This window comes from Oncorhynchus mykiss, chromosome 22, assembly GCF_057628025.1.
Source record: "Oncorhynchus mykiss isolate SJ-2025 chromosome 22, ASM5762802v1, whole genome shotgun sequence".
In the NCBI taxonomy this organism is placed as follows: Eukaryota; Metazoa; Chordata; class Actinopteri; order Salmoniformes; family Salmonidae; genus Oncorhynchus; species Oncorhynchus mykiss.
The window spans coordinates 12,311,886-12,327,433 of NC_143043.1; the positions used below are offsets into that span (position 1 = coordinate 12,311,886).

The 15,548-nt window shown below is 43.0% G+C and overlaps 1 protein-coding gene across 4 annotated transcripts; it reads right to left on the reverse strand.

The window, feature by feature from the left end:
- Window positions 1-139: 139 nt before the first annotated feature.
- Window positions 140-15,159, reverse strand: slc35a5 (solute carrier family 35 member A5). 4 transcript variants are annotated; one of them, XM_036958711.2, is made up of 10 exons: window positions 15,060-15,159; window positions 13,695-13,869; window positions 13,513-13,611; window positions 13,253-13,386; window positions 13,104-13,171; window positions 11,768-11,956; window positions 11,359-11,565; window positions 11,068-11,195; window positions 5,726-5,994; window positions 140-1,674 (listed from the first exon to the last, which is right to left on the reverse strand). In XM_036958711.2, the coding sequence occupies exons 2-10, from the start codon at window positions 13,831-13,833 to the stop codon at window positions 1,606-1,608; spliced, it is 1,302 nt and encodes a 433-aa protein (XP_036814606.1). In that variant the 5' UTR covers window positions 13,834-13,869; window positions 15,060-15,159; the 3' UTR covers window positions 140-1,605. The 4 variants fall into 4 exon arrangements, with proteins under 4 accessions (XP_036814606.1, XP_036814605.1, XP_090071612.1 ...); XM_036958710.2 differs by having other exon boundaries at window positions 11,693-11,956; XM_090215486.1 differs by lacking the exons at window positions 140-1,674; window positions 5,726-5,994 and adding an exon at window positions 6,069-8,323 and having other exon boundaries at window positions 10,982-11,195.
- Window positions 15,160-15,548: the final 389 nt, after the last annotated feature.

Here is a 15,548-nt window from a genome sequence, read left to right on the forward strand (position 1 = left end):
TATTATTGTCTTGTCAGAGGTTCTTTACGCACAGTAACCATTTATTATACTACACCACCCCCTGTTGGTTCAATTCGAACATTACAACAGATCAACAGAATGGAAAAAATACAGTCAGTGAACTAGACAAAATATGGTATTTTTGGCAGTAGTTTTTAATGTTCATTTGATAATCTGTTGACTGTTTGAGAAATTGTAATTATGCACTGTCATGAATAGTAATATAAAGAACCAGGTGTAAATTGCCTTAAATGCATACAGCATAACAATTTTATGTTATGCATAACATAACTTCACAATAAGCTTTTTTGAATACATGATAGAAGTGTAAATTATATGGCACAATAAGCATGGACAGGAGAGGAGTAACACCGTTGAACACATGTAAACCACTAGAGAAGCCAATTCTTAATCAGTGAGTAATGTGAAACACAATCTTACATGTTTTACCGTCAGATTGGGTTTTCTGAACATAACATGGACTGAGACCAGAAGAAATCACATGGTCCGTGTGCTAGTACTGTATGGTCTTTGTGAGTACTTAATAACGTTAAGACAAACTGAGTAGTTGGCCATTAGAAAAACAAACTTACCTCCCAAACATCCAACAGCCTTGAGTAGATTTCTTAATAGCCACCAACATAATGCAAACAAATGTATAATAAAAACAGAGACATAATAAGATCATACTGGCAGATATCAACTTCTCAACATCTGACAGCTGTAATCCTTGCCACTGTGTCAATAACAGCAATTGCATTATTTTAAATACAACAACGTATACAAAATTGTATATTTAGCATTTCTTCCATTACAATATTATTTGTATATCATATTTCATACACAAACAAGCACATTTCTGAATAGATGCGGTAAAGAGGTCAATGGAACGCAGACCTTGGGGGAAAGAAGGATGCCGGATTGGCGCACATTCAACAAGTCTGATCTAACAAAGTGAATATTTGTGAACAAAGCCCACAATGTGGCTACTAAAATTGGATTTTGATATATTTGCCAGTTTTTGCAGAATAACATTTAAAAGTTGTTTATTTTCAGGCTTAGAAGAAGTGACTGCTAAATGCTAACTCCTGTTCGTATTAGCTGGTAGCATAGCTAGCATATAGAAATCGGTCATGGTAGTCAAAGTCGTTTTTACCTGCAATGCAGTTGATTGGTGTTGACATGAACATGTATTGGGATTGACATCCATACACGCATTATACTCAACATACCGTAGTGTGGAATACACAATAGCCTAAATGTAGGATAATTTTGCTGGGGGGAAATGAAGAGACTCAGGATCTTTTCCCCCATGCGTTTCCATGGCATTTCCATGTTTGTGTCGAGTTCCATTGACCTCTTTACCGCATCTATGATGTACAATAAATTATGACAATCACAGTAGGCCAACAAAACCACAGGCCAAGCCGCTCTGATGTCATAATACATAGCATGTCCATTCTGATGTCACAGGCTGATGATGTCACAGGCCAGGTTATAGCAAAGTCATAATTCAGGACTGACAGTTTGTCCATTGTGATGTCACAGAGTCAGGCACACTGATGACATCACAGGGTTGAGCCATTGTGAAGTCATAATGGGAGGCTAGACAGACTCCTCCTCTGATTCACTGTCTGTGTTTGGCTTGGTCAGCCTCTCCAGCTCCTCCCCATCCTACACAAACACAAAGGAAGCATGGTGGAGATTAGAGAGGAATAACACCAGAAAGATGAACGTCTTTCGACACCCAGCATTTACCTGCTGGGTGTTGATGAACAACGGCGATTAAAAACCATGTAGAATCTAGGGAAGGGCATTTTATATTATTTCACTATTCGAATAATATCAGGATATTTTGGGGAATATCCAGATAATTATAATGACTCTCTTGATCAATTAGAATGAAGCAAATGCAGAGGTAAAACAACAGAAGGCGGTTTTTCTCCGTAGTTTTGGGTTCAAAGCAACAGTAAAAGAGACGATAGAACTGATTTGTCTTACAAAAAGGTTCTGGTGAGTGTTTTGCATTGATCTGTGTCAGGTCTTCTGGAAACTCTTAGGGGCTCGCCAGTAATTGCTATTTCAAGTGGCGAAAAGTGGCAACGCACAGTTATAAAAACAATATTCAAAAGTTTATTTTATTAAGTATTTAAAATGTCATGGTATATCCTTGTAGGTAACAAGGATAATCTAATTTATAACAAAGCCTTTTCAATGTCAAAAAAGGGCTACAATAAATAAATAATGTAAATAAACACTCACTCAAGTAATCGAATGCTAACATATGTTCAGATATCCTGATATTCGATTAACTGTGCCCATCCTTAATAGAATCGACAGGAAATTAACGGCCAGAGGCAGTGTTCTGCAGTCAGAGGCGATAGGACGGCCACACACTGTTTTTAAGTACCCTAACCGTCCGTTGCTCTGGTGTGCTTCCCCTCTTATGGGGGATTCTCACAACACAGTCTATGTAATGCCACTATCTTTTCACATTTCTGACTGCGTTTACCTAATAGCCATTTCCACACTAAGGATTTGAGGAAGGTTTGCTGATCCTAGATTTATGTCTACAGGCAACTTCCACACAGAGCCTCCATAGACAGACAACCTCCTACTTATCATCATACTCTAACCAACCTAATTTAATACATCTATGTACCTACTGTAATGCAGTTACCCAGGGCTAAGGCTGTGGTGGGAATCTAAACTCTGTTCATTACACAGAATCACATTGGATTCCCCACAGTCTAAATCATTATTACACACAAATGAGAATCATGGTTGCCCTCAGTGTGCATGTGTGTTTGCCTGTGTCACACTGTATATGTGTGAGAGTGGGTTCTGTCTGTCTGTCTACACACTACCGGTCAAAAGTTGTAGAACACCTACCCATTCATGGGTTTTTCTTTATTTTTACTATTTTCTACATTGTAGAACAATAGTGAAGACATCAAAACTATGAATTAACCCATATGGAATCATGTAGTAAGCAAAAAAGTGTTAAAGAAATACAAATATATTTGAGATTCTTCAAAGTAGCCACCCTTTGCCTTGATGACAGCTTTGCACACTCTTGGCATTCTCTCAACCAGCTTCATGAGGTAGTCACCTGGAATGCATTTCAAATAACAGGTGTGCCTTGTTAAAAGTTAATTTGTGGAATTTCTTTCCTTCTTAATGCATTTGAGTCAATCAGTTGTGTTGTGACAAGGTATACAGAAGACAGCCCTATTTGGTAAAATATCAAGTCCATACTATGGCAAGAACAACTCAAATAATCAAAGAGAAACGACAGTCCATCATTATTTTTAGACGTGAAGGTCAGTCATTACGGAACATTTCAAGAACTTTGAAAGTTTCTTCAAGTGCAGTTTTAAAAACCATCAAGCTATATACTGGAAAGGAAAGGAAGACCCAGAGTTACCTCTGCTGCAGTTCATTAGAGTTACCAGCCTCAGAAATTGCAGCCCAAATAAATGTTTCACAGAGCTCAAGTATTAGACACATCTCAACATTAACTGTTCAGAGGAGACTGTGTGAATCAGGCCTTCATGGTCGAATTGCTGCAAGGACACCACTACTAAAAGGACACCAATAAGAAGAAGAGACTTGCCTGGGCCAAGAAACGCGAGCAATAAACGTTAGACTGGTGGAAATTTGTCCAAAAGCCATGTCTTTGTGAGACGCGGTGTGGGTGAACGGATTATCTCCGCATGTATATTTCCCACCATAAAGCATGGAGGAGGTGGTGTGATGGATGGTATGGGGGTGCTTTGCTGGTGACACTGTCAGTGATTTATTTATTTATTCAGAATTCAAGGCACACTTAATCAGCATGGCTACTGCAGCGATACGCCATCCCATCTTATTTGTGCTTTGTGGGACTATAATTTGTTTTTCAACAGGACAATGACCCAACACACCGCCAGGCTGTGTAAAGGCTGTTTTACCAAGAAGAAGAGTGATGGAGTGCTGTATCAGATGATCTGGCCTCCACAATCCCCTGACCTCAACGAAATTGAGATGGTTTGGGATGAGTCAGACTGCAGAGTGAAGGAAAAGCAGCCAACAAGTGCTCAGCATATGTGGGAACTCCAAGACTGTTGGAAAAGCATTCCAGGTGAAGCTGGTTGAGAGAATGCCAAGTGTGCCTATTTGAAGAATGTTGATTGATTTAACACTTTGTTTACTACATGATCCATATGTGATATTTCATAGTTTTGATTTCTACATTATAGAAATAGTGAAGACAATAGTCAAAATAAAGACAAACCCTTGAATGAGTGCATTAGGAAAGTATTCAGACCCCTTGACTTTTTCCACATTTTGATAGGTTACAGGCTTATTCTGAAATTGATTTTTTTTTAAAATCCTCATCAATCCACACACAAAACCCCGTAATGACAAAGTAAAAACAGTTTTTTTTAAATTCCTTATTCACATAAGTATTTAGACCCTCAAGATTGAGCTCAGGTGCATCCCGTTTCCATTGATCATCCTTGAGATGTTTCTACAACTTGGAGTCCACTTGTGGTAAATTCAATTGATTGGACATGATTTGGAAAGGCACACACCTGTCTATATAAAGTCCTACAGTTGAGAGTGCATGTCAGAGGCAAAAACCAAGCCATGAGGTCGAAGGAATTGTCCGTAGAGCTTTGAGACAGGATTGTGTCGAGGCACAGATCTGGGGAAGGGTACCAAAAAAATGTCTGCAGCATTGAAGGTCCCCAAGAACACAGTGGCCTCCATCATTCTTTAATGGAAGTTTGGAACCACCAAGACTCTTCCTAGAGCTGGCCGCCCGGTCAAACTGAGTAATCAGGGGAGAGGAGCCTTGGTCAGGGAGGTGACCGAGAACCCGATGGTCATTCTGACAGAGCTCCAGAGTTCCTCTGTGGAGATGGGAGAACCTTACAGAAGGACAACCCTCTCTGCAGCACTCCACCAATCAGGCCTTTATGGTAGAGTGGCCAGACGGAAGCGAATCCTCAGTAAAAGACACATGACAGCCAGCTTGGAGTTTGCCAAAAGGCACCTAAAGGACTCTTTAGCCATGAGAAACAAGATTATCTGGTCTGATGAAACCAAGATTGAACTGAATGCCAAGTGTCACATCTGGAGAAAACCTGGCACCATCCCTATGGTGAATCATGGTGGTGGCAGCATCATACTGTGGGGATGTTTTTCAGCGGCAGGGACTGAGAGACTAGTCAAGATCGAGGGAAAGATGAATGGAGCAAAGTACAGAGAGAACCTTGATGAAAATGTGATCCAGAGTGCTCAGGACCTCAGACTGGGGTGAAGGTTCACCTTCCAACAGGACAATGACCCTAAGCACACAGCCAAGACAACGCAGGAGTGGCTTCGGGACAAGTCTCTGAACGTCCTTGAGTGGCCCAGCCAGAGCACGGACTTGAACCCGATCAAATATCTCTGGAGAGATCTGAAAATAGCTGTGCAGCGACGCTCCCCATCCAACCTGACAGAGATTGAGAGGATCTGCAGAGAAGAATGGGAGAAACTCCCCAAATTCAGCCTTGAGGCTGTAATTGCTGTCAAAGGTGCTTCAACAAAGTACTGATTATATGGTCTGAATTCTTATGTAAATACCATATCAGTGTTTTTAATACATTTGCAAATATGTCTAAAAACCTGTTTTTGCTTTGTCATTTTGGGGTAGTGTGTGTAGATTGATGAAGGGAAAAAAAGGGGTCCTCACCCCTCGCGACCTCTGCAGCACCTCTCCGTTAATGACGCGCAGCTTCTCGCGCTGCAGGGCGTACTCAGGGTCTTTGGGCCGGCTGGCGTTGTAGACAAAGATGGCGAGCAGCACCACTGGCGCCTGCAGGAAGAAGTCCAGCGAGGGGTGGAAGTCAAAGAGGAAGAGGGACAGGGCCGTGACCAGGACTGTAGTGATCTGGCCTGTCAGCACGTGGAACATGTTGTCTCTGAACTTCAGGATGAACGCCACCGACAGGCCCAGGGCAGCTTGGGATAAAACATTTGATATATTAATAATGTACATACTGATAATGATGGATCAATAATAATGCATTGATAATTTTCACCTTTATTTAACCAGGTAGGCTAGTTGAGAACAAGTTCTCATTTACAACTGCGACCTGGCCAAGATAAAGCATAGCAGTGTGAACAGACAACAACACAGAGTTACACATGGAGTAAACAATAAACCAATAACACAGTAGAAAAAAAGGAAAAAAAAAAATAGTCTATATACATTGTGTGCAAAATGTATGAGGAGGTAGGAGAATAATTACAATTTAGCAGATTAACACTGTAGTGATAAATGATCAGATGGTCATGTGCAGGTAGAGATACTGGTGTGCAAAAGAGCAGAAAAGTAAATAAATAAAAACTGTATGGGGATGAGGGATGAGGTAGATAAATTGGGAGGGCTATATACCGATGGACTATGTACAGCTGCAGCGATCAGTTAGCTGCTCAGATAGCAGATGTTTAAAGTTGGTGAGGGAGATAAAAGTCTCCAATTTCAGCGATTTTTGCAATTCGTTCCAGTCACAGGCAGCAGAGAACTGGAAGGAAAGGCGGCCAAATGAGGTGTTGGCTTTAGGGATGATCAGTGAGATGCACCTGCTGGAGCGCGTGCTACGGGTGGGTGTTGCCATCGTGACCAATGAACTGAGATAAGGCGGAGCTTTACCTAGCATGGACTTGTAGATTACCTGGAGCCAGTGGGTCTGGCGACGAATATGTAGCGAGGACCAGCCGACTAGAGCATACAGGTCGCAGTGGTGGGTGGTATAAGGTGCTTTAGTAACAAAACGGATGGCACTGTGATAAACTGCATCCAGTTTGCTGAGTAGAGTATTGGAAGCTATTTTGTAGATGACGTCGCCGAAGTCGAGGATCGGTAGGATAGTCAGTTTTACTAGGGTAAGTTTGGCGGCGTGAGTGAAGGAGGCTTTGTTGTGGAATAAAAAGCCAACTCTAGATTTGATTTTAGATTGGAGATGTTTGATATGAGTCTGGAAGGAGAGTTTACAGTCTAGCCAGACACCGAAGTACTTATAGATGTCCACATATTCTAAGCTCGGAACCATCCAGGGTGGTGATGCTAGTCAGGCGTGCGGGTGCAGGCAGCGAACGGTTGAAAAGCATGCATTTGGTTTTACTAGCGTTTAAGAGCAGTTGGAGGCCACGGAAGGAGTGTTGTATGGCATTGAAGCTTGTTTGGAGGTTAGATAGCAGTGTCCAAGGAAGGGCCAGAAGTATACAGAATGGTGTCGTCTGCGTAGAGGTGGATCAGCGAATCGCCCGCAGCAAGAGCAACATCATTGATATATGCAGAGAAAAGAGTCTGCCCGAGAATTGAACCCTGTGGCACCCCCATAAAAGACTGCCAGAGGACCGGACAACATGCCCTCCGACTTGACACACTGAACTCGGTCTGCAAAGTAGTTGGTGAACCAGGCAAGGCAGTCATTAGAAAAACCGAGGCTACTGAGTCTGCCGATAAGAATATGGTGATTGACAAAGTCGAAAGCCTTGGCCAGGTCGATGAAGACGGCTGCACAGTACTGTCTTTTATCGATGGTGGTTATGATATCGTTTAGTACCTTGAGCGTGGCTGAGGTGCACCCGTGACCGGCTTGGAAACCAGATTGCACAGCGGAGAAGGTACGGTGGGATTCGAGATGGTCAGTGATCTGTTTGTTGACTAGGCTTTCGAAGACCTTAGATAGGCAGGGCAGGATGGATATAGGTCTGTAACAGTTTGGGTCCAGGGTGTCTCCCCCTTTGAAGAGGGGGATGACTGCGGCAGCTTTCCAATCCTTGGGGATCTCAGACGATATGAAAGAGAGGTTGAACAGGCTGGTAATAGGGGTTGCGACAATGGCGGCGGATAGTTTCAGAAATAGAGGGTCCAGATTGTCAAGACCAGCTGATTTGTACGGGTCCAGGTTTTGCAGCTCTTTCAGAACATCTGGATTTGGGGAGAGGAGAAGCTGCAAATTTGCTTTCCTGACTGACTGCGTGTATTGGTTCCTGACTTCCCTGAACAGTTGCATATCGCGGGGACTATTCGATGCTAATGCAGTCCGCCAATAATCAACCTCAGGATGAACGCCACTGACAGGCCCAGGGAAGCTACTGATACATTTCGTAATGTATTAATAATAATGTTTATATTGATAATAATGCATTCCTAATAAATTCTGCCTTAGGATGAATGCCACAGACAGACCCTAGCTGTCAGGAATAACGGATCAATATATTAGTAATGAATAGTGAATCAATAATAATGCATATACCATATGCACAGTACATACTGTACCTCACATATGTCAGAGTCAAGGCCCGCGGGCCACATCCGGCCCGCAAGAAGGTTTTTTACGGCCCCTGGGATGATCTTGATTTATTATTAGAACCGGCCCGCAGCAAGCCGGCAGCCCGCAGATCTTTTACACGCACCAATACTACATTTCCCACAATGCAAAGGTGACGCACCGAGCAGTAGGCTGCTTCATTTCAATATTTATTGGCACAGCAGTCGTCAGCATCACAGTAAAATTAACTTTCAGATACCCATCAAAAATGGCAAAACGGAAGGTGGATACTGAGAACCGGGGGTTTCAAACAAGGTGGGAGTCGGAGTATATGTTCACGAAGGTAGCTGGAAAACCTGTGTGTCTTCTGTGTGGAGAAAGTGTGGCGGTACTGAAAGAGTATAATCTGAGACGACATTATGAAACGAAACACGCGGACAAAAACAAGAATATGGACATGGAACAAAGGCTACAAAAGGCAGAGGAATTAAAACGAGGCCTCAAATCTCGACAGGCTCTGTTCAAAAAAGCCAAATCACAAGGCCAGGCTGCTGTCAAGGCCAGTTTTATTTTGGCAGAAGAGATCGCTAAATCAGCCCGGCCATTTACGGAGGGGGATTTCATCAAAAACTGCATGATTAAAGTTTGTGACGAAGTTTGCCCAGAAAAAAGGCAACTCTTTTTAAATGTGAGTCTGAGCAGAAACACCATTGCCGAGAGAGTAGACCAGTTGTCCATCAATCTAAAAGAGCAGCTTGTGAAAAAGGGAAAAGATTTTATTGCATATTCCTTGGCTGTGGATGAGAGCACCGACATTTCTGACATTGCCCAGTTGTCAATTTTCATCCGCGGAGTGGACTCCAGCCTAAGCGTGACAGAGGAGTTTTTGGCTTTACGTCCTATGCATGGCACAACTACGGGGCATGATTTGTATGAAGAGGTGTCAAGATGTGTAAATGAGATGGAGCTGCCTTGGGAAAAACTCGTGGGTTTGACAACCGACGGAGCACCTGCGATGTGTGGACACAGGAGCGGACTGGTGGCGAAGATACGGGAAAAGATGCAAGAGGAAAACGCGACAGGTGAGCTGACAGCTTATCATTGTATCATACACCAGGAAGCGTTGTGCGGTAAAGCCTTGAAAATGGAGCATGTAATGAGCATCATCACGCGCACAGTTAACTTTATCAGAGCCAAAGGTTTGAATCACCGCCAGTTCAAGGCATTTCTGACGGAGTTAGAAACGGAGCATGGTGATTTGCCTTATCACACAGAGGTGCGATGGCTAAGCCAGGGAAAGGTGCTTCAAAGATGTTTCGAGCTTCGTGAGGAGATTTGTCTATTCTTGGACAGCAAAGGGAAAGACACAACACAACTCCGAGACGAAATGTTTCTGTGTGAAATGGCTTTTCTGTGTGACATTACGAGTCATCTGAATGCAATAAACTTGCAGCTGCAGGGTCGGGATCGTGTCATCTCTGATATGTACAGTACAGTGAAGGCATTTAAAACCAAACTGACTCTGTGGGAGACGCAGATGCGGAAAGAAAATTTGAGCCACTTTCCCAGCTGCCAGACCATGAAAGAGAAGCTCTCTACCAGTGCGTTCCCGAGCACACAGTTGGCTGATAAAATAGGTATGCTTACCACTGACTTTCGACGCCGATTTGCTGACTTTGAAGCACAAAAAAGCAGGTTGGAACTGCTCGGTAACCCATTTGCTGTTGACGTGGAAAGCTCACCACCAAACCTCCAAATGGAGTTGATTGACCTCCAATGCAATGATGCACTGAGGGAAAAATATGCGGCAGTGGGTGCTGCGGAGTTTGCCCGTTTCCTCCCCGGCACAATGCCCCAGCTGCGCATCCAGGCTGCTCAAACGTTGTCTATGTTTGGCAGCACATACCTGTGTGAACAACTGTTTTCTTTGATGAACCTGAACAAAACATCACACAGAAGTCGACTTACTGCTGAACACCTCCACTCAATTCTGAGGATTTCTTCAGCTCAGAGCCTTACCCCGAACATTGATGAACTTGTGGAAAAGATGGGACACCACCAAGTATCACCCTCAACCTCAAACAAGTGAACATTACTGTGCAATCACATATTTAGAGTTTTTACTCAGTTCAAGTTTAAAAGTTAAAATTTAATATTTGTTTTCACTGCATGTTACTTCTCCTTAAACAAAGTGTTGTTTTTGATTAATAGATTTTTGCACTTTATTTTTTTGTATTTCAATCCAATTATATTTTAAAAATATTTCAGTTGAGTGGATGATAGAAAATTGCTATTATTGTTTTTTCTTTGAAGTAAATTTAGCCCACTTTTGCTAAAATAGAAAATATAGTCTACTGATGGTGCCTTGAATACCGGTTTCTTTCATTTAATGTTCATGTTATGGGGATATTTATATAAAGGAAATTTGTCTTTTGTGTCTGTTGAAAATTAAAGATTACTGACAGAGCCATAAGAAAATATTGCTTTATTTATCTGATCATATTGTAATATATTTGTTAGGTTTTCAGTAGGTTCAATTAGGTTCACTAGACTATATGCGTCATTTAAAAAATTTTCAATGAACATTCGAACAGTCCGGCCCTCGTCTTGTAGCTGATTTTTTTATTTGGCCCTCCGTCCATTTGACTTTGACACCCCTGCTGTACCTATTCATGCTAATGAATGAACCAGTCCTTTACATTGTATGGGGTTAATTCAACAACAGTAGCTCCAGTGTGTACGTGTGTCCTACCAGTGACCAGCACCAGTCCCAGTGAGTAGACGTTGTGACCGTAAAGGAGGCCACAACGGACGGTTAGACCCCTCGCCTCGCCCCCTAGACCCAGAGTCAGACCGTTGAACAGCATGCCAAACATGTACCTGCAACCACATACATAGATTTTTAGACAGATGGGGTGTGGGTGTTTGTGTGTAGTTCGGTGGTTATTGGGATGTTTGAAAGCTGTGTGAATATGTGCGTGTGAGTCATATGTCTGCATTCATGCATGAGTGTATGTGTGCCAACATTCACATGAGTTCTTACAGTTTGCTGTTCTGGATGAAGATGCTCTCTTGGAGCTGGTCTCCCTCTTTGAGGATCTTCTCATTGTAGATGTTGGCCATGGAGGAGATAAAACACTGGAGCACCAGGAGGATGTGACCCATGCCCAGAGACCGCAGGGTCCCCATCAGCCTCCCCCGCCACGCCTCAGCCTGTCCCGGCAGCACTGAGCTCCATGTGCTGGAGTTACTGGGAGGGAGGGAGGGAGGGAGGGAGGGAGGGGAGACAGCAGGAACACTTACTTAGACTGACTTATTGACAGGGAAAGGAGACTTGTGGTGTCATGCAGGATGTGTGAAGATGTCCTAATACAGACACTGTACAGAGGAGTGCTGAATTCCACATTGACTGCCTCCCTTCCTCCTTCCCTCCCATCCATCGCTCTGACAACCTGTCGTTCCTTCGTTGCTCCTCTAGCTGTGTGTAGAGCAGGCAGCTGTTGGTGGGTGGGGAGAGGGGGCTGGGGTGGAGGCCCGGCATCGCTATGGCCCGTTGGCTGCCTCCCGACCCCGTCGTCAAGGAGACAATGGACAGGAAGAGGATGACCAGGGAGGCCCACTGCACCCAGGACAGGTGTCTCCTAGGGGAGAGGAGGGGAATAGCAGCGGTCAGAGATGAGCCCTTCGACATAGGCTGACCCTAAATCAGTTTATGATTTTTCCTCAATAATGGTTAAAGCTGTTATTGTTTTTGTTAATGAAACGGAAGAGAGGTGAATTGACATTGAAAGTCAATATATATAAAAACATATTTTAAAAAATAAAAAGAGTTCTTAACAGGGCGTGTTTTTTTTTTTTACCCTCGCAGGTGTCGTCTCCTTCAGACATGAGCTCGTCGTCAGAGCAGATGTTGAGCACGTTAACCAGCATTGTTAACAGTATTGTGGTAAAAAAATAAAAAATAAATGTTGTTTGAAATAACTTTTGTTGTTTTAATATCGCAAACGGTGGTGTCAGTTTCACAAAGTACAGATTCCAGCTTTAAAAAGGACCAGTGCAGTCAAAAACATGATTTTCCTGTAATACTGTGAAAATGACGATAATGCCCTTTAAGTGTAATTTTTTAAATGAACTAGTCAAGTCAGTTAAAAACAAATTCTTATTAACAATGACGGCCTACCCCGTCCAAACCTTAACCCGGACGACACTGGGCCAATTGTGCGCCGCCCTATGGGACTCCCAATAACGGCTAGTTGTGATACAGCCTGGAATCGAAACAGGGTCTGTAGTGATGCCTTTAGCGCTGAGATGCAGTGCCTTAGACCGCTGCACCACTCGGTAGCGCCACTAAGATCTGTTTGAAAAGCGCCTGAAATTTCAGCCAGTTGTGGTGGGATGTAGTTTTGAACTGTCTAGTGACATCACCAGGTGGTAAATTAGTTAATAGACCAATAACAAAGAGTACCAAACCTCTCTGCCAATAACAGCTAGGTTTCCCCTCACCACTCCCAGACAGTCCTAGTTAAATTGCTCCTTGCTAAGAAGCTATTTTTGTTTCTTTTTGACCATTTTAATAGAAAACAATCACAGTAAGGTACTTAATTGTTACCCAGAAATGATTTGATATTGAGCTAAAAACAGATGCATTGGTTAGGGTTGTGTCAGGGTAAGCTGATCCTAGATCGGTAGTTAGGGGGAAACTTTTACCTCGAGTGCCACTATCAGCTATGTAAACAAACATATAGGTCCAGTACAGAACACTATGTCCAGAACAAAACTGTGACTTACTTCAGCACAACTCTGAACAGGATAGCTGTGGTCAGGATAACAACATTGGAGAACAACACTGCCATGGCCTGTGGGGGAAAGGAATCAGAGACAACCGAGGCTTTAACATTAGCATTTAAAACACTGCAGTGTGTTATTATTAAACTCACAGGCTGTAGGTAGGTCATGACGTAGAAGATGATGAGGTTATCCAGAAAGTAAAGGAAGGCGGGGACGGACCACTTCATGAAACTCAGGAAGGCAGAGCCCGAGGAGCAGCCCAGCTCTCGACATGAACGACCCTCTGGAATACATACACTTTAATCTCCCTTCTCTCAGGTACATTCTTGCTCAACAACAACAACTCTAAACATTCTGAATTATGACATTGGACAAGATGGCACCCTCTCCCTCAGTGCCCATCTCTTACCTCTGACCATGACTCTCAGAGACATGCCAAGACAGAAGAGCAGCTTGAGCCCCTCTGCCAGCAGGTTGACAGACGCAGGGAGGAAGTCATACTTGTTCTCTATAGGTCAAAGAAGAGAAAAAAACAGTTACATAAGACCATCGATTCAAACTGAAGTCCATGAATGATAATGTAGTACTAACGTGTGTTGGCAGAGAACTTGAGCAGCAGGATGCGAGAGGTGCCCAGGGTGACGAAGCCCAAGCCCAGGGCCAGAGTGTATGCGGAGGAGCGGGAGCACAGCCTGGGACACAGTCTGGAGCACAGCCGGCAGCACGCCATGGTGTGGGCTCACACACACGCAGGGCTCCTGGCTCACTGAAACACACACAACAAAACCACTGTGAGCTGGTATATGAATGCAGGCCAAGAGCCGACATGTAGGCAGAGCACTCAGAGGAGGGAAAATAAGAAGGGAAAAAAACAGTAAGAACAGAGAAATCAAAGACAACAACAGTAAGCTAAGCCTTCAGTGTCCGCAGCACACACCCCAGTTCTGAGAGAAACTGTTCACAGCCTAATCCACCCTACTCGAACCCTGCTAGTTTCACATCACTCTACATACAGTTGACTACAACAGTACAATTAGGCCCAGATAGTAGCCACATTTAACTCCTTCCACTTCCACTCTCCCTCTACTAACACAACATCCCAAACAGGTCAAACTATTCTGCTCCTCTCTAAAAGCCACAGGACATGACCTAGGCTATATACAGTAACTAGTTTTGTCCTTAAAGTAGCCACGGTTATCACCTCTTCGCGGAATCTTCCTGTTTGTCAAGCTGATTAGAAGCATGTGAGAGCCAGACAGGGCCAAACACAAGAGACACACACAGAGGGTTTTCTTCCAGAGTATAGTTACACAGTTCAACTGCAGTTATTATTACATTAGCTGAAATGGTTGCTAAAGTCATGTTTACCAAAACAAACAAATGAACAAAAGGTCACATTGTGGCTATTTTAAATTATGAATAGAGGTCATGCTACATTTTCATTAAAACACCCTGTTATAGGACAAGTTGTATATGAAGACTAATGTATGCATGGCATGTTTGCATATAGCCAAATGCAATGGCAATATGTAATGGCAATAGGCTTACTGTACTTTAGGACAACATGTTAAATGCAGGCAGTACTATTCTAGCTAATGCAGGTGCATGGGCAAGTCATCAAACGCCTATCACAAACTAAAAGGGATAGTTAGCTAGCCTAGTCATACATACAAGTCATACATTTATCAAGCTGTATTTTGATTCACATAATTTCTATTGTGGTGACAGTTTAACTAGATACGTTAGTTAGTTAGTTAGCTTCCTCCAGCTGCTTGATTGCTTGGTGGTGTCTCAAGAATCTAAACAACGCATACAGCACTGTCGAGCACTGCCACTGTGTCACTCCCTCGAAAATGTCCACAAAACCTAACGTTTCTCTATGAAGAGTAGGCTACGAAATCCTGCTGTTAAAATTCAACCAAAAGCAAGTTTGTACTTAGCTACTAGAAATCGTACATTTTCTACAGCTTTCTGTCTACACATTGTAGACAGTCAAACTGCCACGGGTTTGCTTCCTGGTAGCCTTGGACGCGCGCAAGCGCAATGGGTATGAAACGGGGATTGGCGACGTCATGTTTTAACGTGTTTAGAAGATGCGCGATTCAGAAATCACTCGCCATGTCCTGGCTGCTAAAATTTTAATAGTTCACCTATTTTTAGTTTATGTGACAAAACAAGCAAGTATAGTGTAGAGAATCATTGTATAATCCAAACCGATGTGAAATATATTTTCCGTAACCAAAAATATTGTATTTTCAGTTGTTTAACGCTGGTGTACAAAAACAAAAGTTAAATACGCAAAACCGAAGTTTAAAAACGGGAGGGATAGAAATAGCGCACATAGAACAGATCTACCGCTTTTAGTACTTGCTTTCAACGATAATGACAAATCTATAACTACATTTATGTGAATTTTGTTTGGTCACCCAAGAAGGTATGTATTGC